The sequence below is a fragment of the Mustela erminea genome, chromosome 9 (genome assembly GCF_009829155.1).
Source record: "Mustela erminea isolate mMusErm1 chromosome 9, mMusErm1.Pri, whole genome shotgun sequence".
NCBI classification, from domain to species: domain Eukaryota; kingdom Metazoa; phylum Chordata; class Mammalia; order Carnivora; family Mustelidae; genus Mustela; species Mustela erminea.
The window spans coordinates 97,158,561-97,172,836 of record NC_045622.1 but is presented as its reverse complement, the minus strand read 5'-3'; the positions used below and the strand labels follow the sequence as shown (position 1 = coordinate 97,172,836).

Genomic DNA, 14,276 nt, shown 5'->3' with positions numbered 1-14,276 from the left:
CTCTGTAACAGAAGTCCTTCAGACCTGTGGTGTGTGGTCTGTTGACTGGTCCTGGGCCATGAATTCTTGGTTACTGGTTTGCTGTAAGATAGCTACAGAAAGTGAGAGGAAGGCTTTTAGAGACATTTGTAGTGGTTTGACATTCCTACAGGCATCATATTCAAGGTTTCTGTATTTTATAATAGTATCAATCTGCAACAGGTTGGAAATTAAAAAAAAAAAAAAAAAAACTGGTCCTTTACTACAGGTAGGTAATTTGGGAAGCACTATACTAGCCCAGCATTTTTCTAACTTGTTTTTTGTTTTGGCTAGTATCTGTAATAAGAAATACCTTGCTTTACTGCCTACTGTACACATATGTGATGATTTACATGTAACAAAAAATTTTCATGGAATATAACTTAACCTTTACTAGGCGTGATGAACTGATGAACTCTGATACTTTGGTTTTTTTGAATGATGGTTGAGACCCACTAAATTAATTTATATCCCATTAAGGGGTTGAGATCTATAACTTGTAAAATATAGCTCTAGGTTAGGATGAATATGAACACTACATATATTTTTTATATTTCATACACTGCTATTTTTTCCCCCAAAAGGGTCTCTCACTGTATATTTTCTTTTAGTACTTCCTTGTGGACTATTGCTTATGTTATAAAGATAGAATCATTGTCACACATCAATATATAGTGAATTTTCTTTATCCAAAAAAATTACTTAAAATACCCATTAAATACCATTTTTCAGTTTGAAATTTTTTGTTTTGGCAGTAGAGTTAAATACTTTACTTCAAGGGTGCCTGGGTGGCTCAGTGGGTTAAAGCCTCTGCCTTAGGCTCAGTTCATGATCCCAGGGTCCTGGGATCGAGCCCTGCTTCAGGCTCTCTCCTCAGTGGGGAGCCTGCTTCCCCCTCTCTCTCTGTCTACCTCTCTGCTTACTTGTGATCTCTATCCATCAAATAAATAAATAAGATCTTTTTTTTTTTAAGATTTTATTATTTATTTGACAGACAGAGATCACAAGTAGGCAGAAAGGTAGGCAGAGAGAGGGAGAAGCAGGCACCCCGCTGAGCAGAGAGTTCAATGCGGGGCTTGATCCCAGGACCCCGAGATCCTGACCTGAGCCGAAGGCAGAGGCTCAACCCACTGAGCCACTCAGGCGCCCCAATAAATAAAATCTTAAAAAAAAATACTACACTTTAGTTACAGAGTTGAATTTTTAGTAAAGGTTAACTAGTGTTGATTTGTATTGCACATATGTTTTAAATTATCTCTAATACAGGACTCCTGGGTGGCTCAGTTGGTTGAGTGGCCAACTCTTGGTTTTGGCTCAGGTCATGAACTCAGGTGTCGCGCGAGATCAGGCTCCCATCAGGCTCCATGCTCAGTGGGAAGTCTGCTTGAAGATTCTCTCCCTGGCCTCCTCTCTGCACTTTGGTACACAAGTGCTCTCTCTCTCCCTCTCTCTCTCTCGCTCTCTTTTTCAAATTAATTATTTCTGGTACTTTAGTAAAAATATAAACTTAAAAACAGTTTTCTGACCATAATGAGATACTACTCACACCCGTGGGATGGCTACTATCCAAAAAAAACCCCCAGATAATAGTGGGGTTGACAAGGATATGGAAAAATTGAAGCCCCTGTGCATTGCTGGTAGAAATGTAAAATGTTGCAGCCACTGTAGAAAACAATATGGCAGTTCCTAAAAAAATTGATCATAACATTAGAGTGTTCTCTAGCAAATCCCACTTGCGGGTATATACTCCAAAGAATTCAAAGCAAGGTCTCAAAGACATATTTATACACCCATATTTATAGCATTATTTACAGTAGCCAAAAGGTAGAGAAGGACCAAGTGTTCCTTGACAGATGAATGAATAAACAAAAATGACGTATACATAAAATGGAATATTATTTAACCTTAAAAAAGAAGGACATTCTGACACATGCTACAACATGGATAAACCTTGAGGATCTTAAGCTAAGTGAAGTAAGTCAGTCACCAAAAAAAAAAAAAAAAAAAAAAATACTGTTAAGATTCTACTTATATCTAAAAAAATTAAAAGATCCACTTATATAAAAGTGCCTAGAGTAGTCAAGTTCATAGAAACTGAAAATAGAACGGACGCCTGGGACTGAGGGGAGAGGGGAGTGTGGAGTTGTTTAATGAATATGGTTTCAGTTTTACAAGATGAGCAAAGATCTGGAGATAGGTTGCACAACAACATGAATGTATTTAACACTACTGGACTGTATCTTAAAAATGGTTAAGGGGGTACCTGGGTGGCTCAGTGGGTTAAAGCCTCTGCCTTTGGCTCAGGTCATGGTCTCAGGGTCCTGGAATAGAGCCCTGCATCGGGCTCTCTGCTTGGTGGGGAGCCTGGCTTCCCCCTTTCACTCTGCCTGCCTCTCTGCCTACTTGTGATCTCTGTCTTTCAAATAAATAAATATAATTTTTTAAAAAATGGTTAAGATGTGGGGTCCTTGGATGGCTCAGTGGGTTAAGCCTCTGCCTTTGGCTCAGGTCATGATCTCAGGGTCTTGGGATTGACCCCCACATCTGGCTCTCTGCTCAGCAGGGAGCCTGCATCCCCCTCTCTGCCTGCCTCTCTGCCTACTTGTGCTCTCTGTCAAATAAATAAAATCCTCTTTAAAAAATGGTAAGATGGGGGGCGCCTGGGTGGCTCAGTGGGTTAAGCCGCTGCCTTCGGCTCAGGTCATGATCTCGGGGTCCTGGGATCGAGTCCCGCATCGGGCTCTCTGCTCAGCAGGGAGCCTGCTTCCCTCTCTCTCTCTCTCTCTGCCTGCCTCTCCATCTACTTGTGATTTCTCTCTGTCAATTAAAAAAAAAAAAAAATGGTAAGATGGGGGCGCCTGGGTGGCTCAGTGGGTTAAGCTGCTGCCTTCGGCTCGGATCATGATCTCGGGGTCCTGGGATCGAGCCCCGCGTCGGGCTCTCTGCTCAGCAGGGAGCCTGCTTCCCTCTTTCTCTCTCTCTCTGCCTGCCTCTCTGCCTACTTGTGATCTCTGTCTGTTAAATAAATAAATAAAATCTTTAAAAAAAAAATGGTAAGATGATAAATGTAATGTGTATTTTACCAAACTTTTTTAAAAATTGGTTTTTGGATGTTCATAACTCTTAGAAAAGTAGCGTGTTGATTATTTCAAGTAATAAATGATTAACTTATGTTTCCACAGTTCTGCATCTTCCAGCTGGTGAGCACTGAGAATAACCGCTATAGTCTAGATCACATTTCCTCCCTATTCACTTCTCAGGTAGGTTGGATTATCCTTTGCATGTCACACAAGTACAGGAAAGAAGTATTGACTCACTCAGCTATGTTGTAAAGGGATGGAAATCTAAAAATGGAATATTTAATGATACATGCAAACAAAATCCCACTTGGGTTTTACCAAGTTCTTGTGGTACTATCTTTTGTTTTTATGTTTTTACCTCTCCTACCGATACAAATTTAAGTCACTCTAAACTATTGCCCTTTCTTATTTTAACCTCTTTTTCCCCACATTTCTCCTTAGGAGACACTGATTGACTTTGCCATAACCTCTACAGACGTCTGGGCCATGTGGCATGATGCTGAAAACCAAACTGTTGTGAAATACATCAACTATGAACAGTATGGATCACTTAACCTTTGTCATCCTGCCTCACCCCAGGGAGTTTCATATTTAGAAAACAGAGCTTTTTATGTAGAACCAAAGTCAAGTGTTTACACTGAAAGGATTCAGTCCTAGATTTGCCTGTTGTGAACTGTTTTCCAAAATTCCTCCTTTAGCATTTTGTGTCATTTCTTAATCTCTTGGGTTTAAAACAAAGGATTCTTAGGGTTTGAGGGAGATAAAGAAAATACCATATTTCTTGGAGAAATGGCACATACCGAAAATACTTCCAACTTGGGAGTTTTCTTTGCTTCTGAGCAGAGTATTTCTGACAGCCACAACTTTCAAAACACACTACAGACCCTTTGGATTCTCAGTTTCCTCATCATAAGAAGAGACATTGATTGCACAAGTATAGTGTTTTTGAGACTTTTTTAAAATAGGAAACTCTTTTTTTTTTTTTCCAAAAATAATGAACTCCAGTATATAAAACTATTATTTTATGAGTATAAAATTGTAACACAATTTAATATGTTGATAATCTCTAATATTATGTATATTTGGTCTCTACTACTTGTAATGTACATGATAATAGTATAAAATGTTTCAATAGTTAAAAAACACATTAAATAATAATTTTGAATAAAACACTTGTGTAACTCCTGAAATAACCTGTGTAGGTTTCCCTAGAATACAGCTTACTGTGAAATTAAACTAATTGAACCTTAGGGGCTCTTCATAACCTTCTATTCTAGAACAGAATTAAAGGAATAGTTGCCCCAGACAGTTGAGTCGCACCTCAAAAAATATGAGAGTACTCCTTATAGATAGCATTCCAGCAAAATGGTAAAAAAGCAGAACTCTGTGTCAGATGAGAGTTTGAGTCCAGTTGTGAAACTGAGTAGTTGTGAGATGCCCTAAGCCTCACTTTCTCTATCTGCAAAATGGGGTAATACATCCTTTAGACTTACCATGGGCTTATAAGAGTAATACCCTTAACAGCACTTAACATAATGTCTAATATATAGTAAATGCAGATAGCTATTGGTTGTAGATTTGTGGTTAGAGTTTTAATTCCAGGAAGATGCTTTTTAAACTGTTAAGAGTACTTCTCTAAAGCCAGACTGCTGAAAATAAGTTTTATTTATTTATTTTTAAACTTTTAATAGATCAACAGCATAAGCTTTTAGTTATCATTTTAATGCAGACTGTGGTCTTTTTTTTTGTTTCTCTATAGTAATGCTGCAGGTCAGTGGAATTCGGTTTTTATGCACTCTCTGCCAGAGGAAGAGATAATTCTCAGAGATGATCAAGACCCCAGAGTAAGCAACATTAAAATTTTATGTAATGGGATGATTTACTCTGATCATTAGTCTGAGAAGAATCAGTTATATTAGTCTGAATTCTTTCAGCTGCAGGTTAAAGAAACCCACCTGAAACTGACTTAAGCTTAAAACAAAAATGTATTGATTTGTGCAGCTGAGAAGCTGAGAGGAACCTGGCTTTAGCCATGTCTGGAACAATGCTTTCAGGGTTTGATCTCTCTTTTGTCTCTGTTCTGCTTTCCTCCTTGTTCAGTTTATTCTCAGGCAGGCTCCCTGAGCCTGTGCGTTCTATGAACTTACTACTGCAATGGAACGAAAGAATCTCTGTCCCTGGTCCTGAAGTAGACTCGTTTACCAGGCTTGAACCATGTGCTGATTTCTGACATAGTCATTCTGAGCAGAAGGAATAGAATAATCTGGCTTAGCATGAGAAAACTGACCAAGCTGCACCTTGCTGTTATGGAGGCTGTGAGGTCAGTTGAGTATGGGGATATGGGTAGAAGAGGAACGGCTACCCAGAGAAAGGTAGGGATTTGTTAGTAAAAGAAGGGAAATGGATCCTGGGCAGATATAAACACTATATGTCCACTATACCAACCATGTTGGTACATGCATGTAAACTAGAAGTCAGATAAATTCTGGTACCAGTATATGCTATGAAGAAAATAACTTTAAATGGGAATACAATAGCGAGCAAAACAGGCCAGTCTCCCTCTTTTTCAGAAATACCATCAGGATAAGTAGAAGCAAAAGCTTTTCAGATGATACCTTCATGTTAAAATGCAATTGAAGATTATGGGCCCCTAGGTCATTCCTCAGAACCTCAGTAGGAGGAAAGAAAATTGAATGAAGGTCAGTCAGGTTTACTACTTCCTGGCAAATGTGATTTAAAAATTGGGATGGCGTGCCTGAGTGGCTCAGTCGTTAAGCGTCTGCCTTCGGCTCAGGTCATGATTCCAGGGTACTGGGGTCGAGCCCCACATCGGGTTCCCTGCTCTGCAGGAAGCCTGTTCCTCCCTCTCCCACTCCCCCTGCTTATGTTCCCTCTCTGGATGTCTCTCTGTCAGATAAACTCTTTAAAAAAAAGGGGGGAGGATAAAATAATTAGGCAGCATAAGACTTCCCATTTTTTTCCTCTCTACTTCATTTCCCTGCTAGTGATGACTTATTGCAGGCTTTTGTTTGTTTCTGCATGTATTGCCTATTCTTGATTCCTTTTCAATGTGAGCCACTTTGTGGATGGTGTATAGAAACCAGTTTAGTTTAGTTGTTCTCTTCCCAGGGTGTATCACCAATAAATTGGGTTTGCCTTTTCCATTTAAGGTTGACATTTGACAAGCTGCATTTTCCAGTGGAACGCTATGAAGTACTCCATGAGATACACACTGAGGGGTGCCTGGGTGGCTCAGTGGGTTAAAGCCTCTGCCTTCAGCCCAGGTCATGATCTCAGGGTCCTGGGATCAAGCCCCACATCGGGCAGCCTGCTTCCCCCTTCCCCCTCTCTCTGCCTGCCTCTCTGCCTACTTGTGATCTCTGTCTGTCAAACAAATAAATAAAATCTTTAAAAAAAAAAAAAAAAAAAGGGACGCCTGGGTGGCTCAGTTGGTTGGGCGGCTGCCTTCGGCTCGGGTCGTGATCCCAGCGTCCTGGGATCGAGTCCCACATCGGGCGCCTTGCTCGGCAGGGAGCCTGCTTCTCCCTCTGCCTCTGCCTGCCTCTCTGTCTGCCTGTGCTCACTCGCTCTCTCTCCCTCTATCCCTGACAAATAAATAAATAAAATCTTTAAAAAAAAAAAAGATACACACTAATTTCATTATAGTATGCCTAGTTAACGCAGAGACACTACAATCTTCTCAATGTGAAAGGATAGAACTGCTCTAGTACTTGATATTGCTCAATTATAGAAAGACTATATTCATATAATGGAAACTCAAATGTTGGTACTGATGTGATGACTTCTTCCTTCAAATTTTCCCAAATTTTATCTATTCAGAATGACATTAATTTTTGTTTTCTATTCTAACAGGAGATATATTTGCAGAATCTATTTACACCAGGACGATTCATAAAAGCAGCTTTATGTAAAGCTTTACAGGTCAGCAAGAAAAGAGTTAATGTTTATTTCAGACTATCATTGTATAATTAATAATTATTATTTTTCTTGTTTTATATACACTAAACACCAAATGTATTTTTGCAGTTGTAGATACATGTGCTCTTAGTGTAACATTTTAAATGTTTTTTCTGTTAAGTAAGACTCCCAGCAGGGAGGTAAAGCTGTGAGTTCTTTCCTAGTGACTAGTAGTATAAAGAGAAATCTGTGCCTACATTATTATAAAAATATATCATAATATCCTGCATGTAATCTCAGTACTTGAAAGAAATTTAAAATGTTTTCTTGGTTAGTTTTGATAGTACTCTTATTTTATCTTTCTGTTAATACAATGAAGGTCTGACTTAGTTCACGTTCCAAAAAAAACTCTAAAAATCTAATCTTCAAAGTCACATGCCTTAAGAGATAATTAATGCTTCACAAAAGGATTCTTTAAAGTCACTTTGGCTTACTTAAATTGCCATTAACTTTATGGATTAAAAATAGAACAATCACTCAGAGAATTGAAAGGTCCCTCAGAATCTCCTCACCTGACCTTCCACACAAAGAAATACCTTCTGAGGCTTTTCCAACAACTTCCAGTTGTCTCTGCCTCCAGTGATCAGTTTCTCACTGGTCTTGTGTGAGTTATTTTTTCCAAGCTGTGTCGGTTAAAACCTCTTTCCAGGGGCGCCTGGATGGCTCAGTCCATTAAGTGTCTGCTTTCAGCTCAGGTTGTGTTCCCAGGGTCCTGGGGTTGAGCCCCATGTGGGGTTCCCTGCTAGGCGGAGAGCCTGCTTCTTCCTGTCCTCCCTGCTCGTTCTCTCTCTCTTTTTCTCACTATCCCTGTAAAAAAATAAAAAGACAAAAGAAATGCTCTTTCCAGTATTGTATCAAATTTAGTCCCTGCCCTTTTGGCAGTTTCTCTCTCTTGGGACTTCATAGAACATGTCTCTGTTTTAGAAAGCAACTAGTCAAATATTTTAGGAATCTTTCCCTCTTGTCTTTCTCCAGATTAAATACATCCAGTTCCTTTCTGTCAGGTGATACCATTTCTAGACCCTTGACTTTTCTTTTACATACATTCTTAAAATCTGGCTATTGCATGTTTCTGTTTTCTCTCTGCTAAAACTTCAGGGTGACACGGTCACTTTCTCCTAAGGTGTTTTTCTTTTCATCCCATCTGACTTCTTCCTTATTAACAATTAAATGTATATGTCCTATATTATCTCTTGTACACTGAAATGTTAAATATTCACTAAGGCATTTATTAAATGCTCTCCTTGAGGAGAACCATTCCTATTAGAGTGACCAGCCCCAACAATACTCTGACTGGCTTTTGTGCCAGTCATGGGTGTGTGTTTTTAGCATCATTTTATATCTTCCTTCTGGCTGAGTAGTAATAGCCTTTCGGGGTTTGGGGGAATTTTTTTTTTTTTTTTTTTGCTTTTTTGCTTTTTTGTAATCTAGCTTATCCTATTATATATCCTATTATAATTCTGACAGATTCATGGATTTCTGTTGTTTCTGGTGTACAGAAATAATTTTTTTAAAAAAGAAAATTATTTCAAACTTGCTATGATTTTATATACAGTAATTATTTGTTCAGGCATGTTCAGTTTCTGCTATATAACTGTATTGGCCCAGTGCCTTCCAAACTCAAGTATTTTTCGTTTAGTTTTGGTTAGTATATAATACTCTAAAATGTCTCTTTTAATTTTAGATTTTCTGCCGAGGAACTGAGAGGAATTTAGATCTTTCCTGGAGCGACCTAAAGAAAGAAGTCACTTTAGCTGTTGAAAGTGAGGTGAGGTTTTGGTAGAGAAAGAATGATCATCTCTTGGTACAGGGTAGATTGGTACTGAGGAATTGTTCAAATTGTTCACTGGACCTTGTTAGTAGGAAGTATAAATGTTTAAACCTTTTAATTTGAGATTTATATATATAAAATATCTTTATATATATGTATTTTGACTACATATGCTACATATGTAGTCAATGGTGTGTAATGCATAAGGGATATTTCATTTGGCTCTAACTTAGTAAAATGATATTAGACAGTTATGTTTTGGGGAAGAAAGATCCCAAATGGTATTAAGAATTTTTCTCTCTCTCTCTCTTTTCTTTTCCCCCTTTTTCTTCTTTGCCAGCTCCAAGGAAGTGTAACAGAATATGAATTTTCCCAGGAGGAATTTCGAAACTTACAACAGGAATTCTGGTGCAAGTTCTATGCCTGTTGTCTTCAGTACCAAGAAGCCCTCTCTCATCCTCTTGCCCTGCATTTGAATCCACACACAAACATGGTGTGCCTGCTGAAAAAAGTAAGGGAGCTAAAGCATATAGAAGAACTCCTTTAGATGCTTCTGCAGATCTTTCAAACTATCAGTCTCTCAAATGTTGTAGTTACTTTTTAGAGCTTTGTATTTTTTTTTCTTTCAGAATTATAGTTCATTTCTATTTAGATAGTCTTCCTTAATATTTTTAATTTTCTTGCATTTTCCTTTATTTACCTTATTATGTATTGAAGTGATTTCAAATTTTAAAGAGTTACAGGAGTAGCACAAAGAATGTTTGTATGACCTTCGCCCAGATTCGTTTGTTAACTTCCATTTGCTTTCCTTCCTTTTATACATACACATTTTTCTTCTTAAGCCATTTGAGAGTTAGTCATAGACATTATGCCCTTTTATCCTTAAATATTTTACTGTGTATCTTAAAAACAGTGTAATCTTACATAACCACAGCACAATTTAAAGATCAGGTAATTCGTTATTTATATGATATTGTACTGTTACATTCTGATTTTACCACTTATGCCCATAATTTTTCCTCTGATCTAGGATCCAATCTAAGCTCTTGGATATATTTGGTTGTCATGTTTATTTAGCTTAATCTTGAGCTTTTGTCAGCCTTTCTTTGTCTTTGATGACACTGACATTTTTTGACTATACCTATTTTATAGAATGTCTCTCAGCTTGGATGTTTCTAGTGTTCCTCATCATAAGATTCAGGTCTCAATTTTTTTATACCTGTAAACATTCATTGAAAAAAGTGTAATTGGAAGATTTGTATTTCCAGGGGTACCTGTCTTTCCTTGTGCCTTCCTCCTTAGTGGATCATTTGTATCTCCTGCCGGATGAAAACCTTTTGGCAGAGGATGAGGCAGCTATATCTGATGGTAATAATACTTAATGTGTCCATATTTAAGTCCCTTCCTTCATGAGCCCTATGCTTTGTTTCAAGTGAATGCAAAAAACAAACTTCGATTGCCACTGTGACCTTTCCTAGTCAATTTACCACAGTATAGATATGTGAGGAAAACTGAAGAGGCCTGAGCATCTCCAAGACCTCAGATAGATTCTTGGTGTTTAATTATTAATATTTTATGTTAGTATAATATTAATCAGTGGCTCTTCATTGGCTTGAGTCATGAATGTTAACTCTCTCTTACTTGTAGATGTGGATGTTGCTCGGGATGTTATGTGTCTTATAAAATGCCTTCGGCTGATTGGAGAGTCAATAACTGTGGATATGTCAGCAGTGATGGAAATGAGCTGTTACAACCTACAGTCTCCAGAAAAGGCTGCAGAACAGATTCTGGAAGATTTGATCACTATTGATGTGTAAGGAGAATTTAGGGTAAAGTGCATTTCCTAATAGAAATTTAGCAAATTTTAGTGCCAACATCAAGTTTTTAATTACATTCAAGTCCATGCAGAGTAGTGGTTTGAAGTTAAAATGGGTTGCTGTAATTCTGAATAGGCGTCTCTGCATTTATTTATTTATTTATAAAGATTTTATTTATTTATTTGACAGGCAGAGATCACAAGTAGGCAGAGAGGCAGGCAGAGAGAGAGGAGGAAGCAGGCTCCCTGCCGAGCAGAGCGCCCGATGCAGGGCTCGACCCCAGGACCCTGGGATCATGACCTGAGTTGAAGGCAGAGGCTTTAACCCACTGAGCCACCCAGGCGCCCTGGTGTCTCTGCTTTTAAACAGGAAATGTAACACATGAATTCAGATCTGGAAGCAGACTCTTGGATTATGCTGTATTAACTACTAACTGAGCTATAAGTTCTAAAACATAAAAGTATTTTCTCGGAGCATCTGGGTGGCTCAGTGGTTTAAAGCCTCTGCCTTTAGCTCAGGTCATGATCCCAGGGTCCTGGGGTTGCGCCCCGCATCGGGCTCTCTGCTCAGCGGGGAGCCTGCTTCCTCCTCTCTCTGCCTGCCTCTCTGCCTACTTGTGATCTCTCTCTCTCTCTCTCAGACAAATAAATAAATAAAATCTTTAAAAAAATAAAAGTATTTTCTCAAATGCATTTTGTCTGTCATTTCTAAAAGAATGAGGAAAAATTTGCTATATGAAGTTAAAGTATCTTGTATGCCAGAGTGATTATCTCCACTCCCTTATTGCGTATTTGGTCTTCCTGTTTCATAGAGCCCTTAGCTTATAGGATTTATAGAGTCTTTGCTAAGTATGCTCAGTAGTAATAGTTTTCTGATTGTCCTTCCAGAGAAAATGTGATGGAGGATATTTGCAGTAAACTGCAAGAGATCAAGAACCCAATCCAGGCCATTGGGCTACTTGTGCGGGAAATGGACTATGAGACAGAAGTGGAAATGGAAAAGGGGTTCAATCCAGGTGAATGACCACAAACGTGTCTCTTTGATTTAGAGAAAACGATTTAACTCCTTTTAACTTCTTTTCCTTTTTTTCCTTTTTTTCCTCCTCTTCATTATAGCTCAGCCTTTGAATATTCGAATGAATCTTTCCCAGCTGTATGGTAGCAACACAGCAGCGTGTATTGTTTGCAGAGGTGTGTGTAAAATTGCCAGTACTCGATTCCTCATTTGCCGAGACCTTTTGATATTACAACATCTGTTAATGAGGCTGGGTGATGCTGTAAGTACTGCCTGAGGGAAACTTGTAAAACCTACTTACACAAAGCAGCACCTGGGTGGCTCAGTGGGTTAAAGCCTCGGCCTTTGGCTCGAGTCCTGGTCTCAGGGTCCTGGGATCAAGCCCCGCATTGGGCTCTCTACTCAGCGGGGAGCCTGCTTCCTCCTCTTTCTCTCTCTCTGCCTGCCTCTCTGCCTACTTGTGATCTCTTTCTGTCAAATAAATAAATAAAATCTTTAAAAAAAAAAAACCCTACTCACACAGAGCAGAATGTGCAGACTTTTGTCTTTGTTCACTGCTCTGTCACCTACATTTGACCTGTAGTGAGTGTCTAAAATGCAGATTAAGGGGTCTCCTGGGTGGCTCAGTGGGTTAAAGCCTCTGCTTTCAACTCAGGTCATGATCCCAGGGTCCTGGGATCGAGCCCTACATCAGGCTCTCTGCTCCGCAGGGAGCCTGCTTCCCCCTCTCTCTCTGCCTGCCTCTCTGCCTACTTGTGATCCTTGTCTGTGAAATAAATAAATAAAATCTTTAAAAAAAATAAAATAAAATACAGATTAAGAACATACATGACAGGGACGCTGGGTTGGCCCAGTCAGTTAAGTGTCTGCCTTCAGCTCAGGTCATGACCCTGGGATCCTGGGATAGAGCCCCATGTTGAGCTCCCTGCTCCGCAGGAGCCTGCTTCTCCCTCTCCCTCTGCCTGCCTCTCTCCCTGCTTGTGTGGGCGCACTCTCTCTGTCCAATAAATAAATAAAATTAATAAATTAAGTAAAATATTTAAAAATAAAAGAAAAAAGAACATATATTACATGGGCCACCTGCTCACTCGGTCAGAAGAGCATGCAGCTCTTGAGTTTGAGTCCCATGTTGGGTATAGAGATTACTTAAAATTAAATAGGGGTGCCTGGGTGGTTCAGTTGGTTAAGTGTCAGACTCTTGATCTCAGCTCAGGTCTCAATCTCAGGGTCATGAGTTCAAGCCCTGCATTGGGCTCCTTGCTGGGCATGGAGCCTACTTTTTAAAAAATTAAACAATTAAGCTTTTAAAAAAGCACAAATGAAGCAGGTTAATTTGCAGTTAATCTTTGTATGTATAGCGGTGGGGAAATTTCCCAGGGTGGCTCTCCAAATTTTAGTATTGTTAGTAACTACTTTGCTTGTGATAGTAGGGTACCATTTAGTATGGAAGAGAAAGGAAGAAGAAAAGGAGTTGTATTTCTGCAGTACAAAATTTAGCCTAAGCACATTCTTTTTTAGGATGTATGTATTTGTTTGAGAAAGATAGCATGTGCATAGGTTGGGGGGCTGGGAGGGAGAGAGAGAATCTCAAGGAGGCTCCATGCCCAGCCTGGAGCCCACCTTAGGGCTCCATGTCATGACCCTGGGATCATGACCTGATCAGACTCTCAACCAACTGTGTGTGCTACCTTGGGGTCCTCCCAGCTCCATTCTGTGCTTCCTCTTCATCCTAATCTTCTTAGGCCACCTAACTCTTGTTCCACTACTAAATGTTCCATATTTGGAGAATGCCTTTCTGGCAGGAGCTCCACTTGTCTCTCAGTTGGTCATTTCATCCAAGTGTGACAAGGGGTCTGGCTCACTAACTCATGTTAATGTAAAAAGGAATTCAAGGCCTTTGGAACTCACAGAGCTATTTATATATTTCAAATCAGAATTTATTAACTCAAATATGTTGGTAATGGTAGAATTTCGGGTAAAAATAAGGAGGACATTTAGGAAGATGATTTGTTTAGGACCACTAGGGAGATACAGGGGCCTTTCCTGAGAGGCTGGTACTTAGAGCAGCCATTAGTGAGTTCTTTTTAGTCTTTGCAGTCTTACATTTCCTCAGGGGTTTTTATGGGGCTTTTTGTTTGTTTGTTAATTATAACCATTGTTTTTTTTTTTCTAAGTATAGAATAGATGTTCATTATAGAACAAGCCTTATATGTAAGCCTCTGTCTGTAAACAAGAAAAATTAAAACTCCTCTGTAATGGACCCAGTGACAACTGGGATAACATTTTGGTGTAGACCCTTTTTTCTCAAACGTTTTATTTATTTCTAGAATTAGGATATGCTACATGGTGTTTTTGTAATCTGATTGTTTTTATTCTACCTCACACAGCTAATCAGTATTTTCACGTGTCATTAAGTATTCTACTACAAAATTCTTTTTAATAGTTAACCTAGTACAGTTTTATTCAACCAGTCACATTTGTGACCATCCGGGTTGTTGCCAGTTTCTTCCTCATACCTATAAATATCCGTACACCTCTACTATATTTCTGAGATAAATTCTCAAAACTGTAATTGATTAGTCACAACCTATGCACATT

General features: G+C 39.0%; 1 protein-coding gene across 1 annotated transcript in view; it reads left to right on the top strand.

Annotated features, from left to right (window-relative positions):
- Nucleotides 1-14,276, top strand: part of NUP160 (nucleoporin 160) — a 52,813-nt gene that overhangs the window by 15,729 nt on the left and 22,808 nt on the right. The window contains exons 8-17 of the mRNA XM_032357873.1: nucleotides 3,201-3,278; nucleotides 3,540-3,637; nucleotides 4,858-4,942; nucleotides 6,972-7,040; nucleotides 8,761-8,844; nucleotides 9,188-9,358; nucleotides 10,116-10,215; nucleotides 10,495-10,660; nucleotides 11,552-11,679; nucleotides 11,780-11,940. Coding sequence (XP_032213764.1) covers nucleotides 3,201-3,278; nucleotides 3,540-3,637; nucleotides 4,858-4,942; nucleotides 6,972-7,040; nucleotides 8,761-8,844; nucleotides 9,188-9,358; nucleotides 10,116-10,215; nucleotides 10,495-10,660; nucleotides 11,552-11,679; nucleotides 11,780-11,940 — 1,140 coding nt within the window. The remainder of the gene's footprint in view (nucleotides 1-3,200; nucleotides 3,279-3,539; nucleotides 3,638-4,857; nucleotides 4,943-6,971; nucleotides 7,041-8,760; nucleotides 8,845-9,187; nucleotides 9,359-10,115; nucleotides 10,216-10,494; nucleotides 10,661-11,551; nucleotides 11,680-11,779; nucleotides 11,941-14,276) is intronic.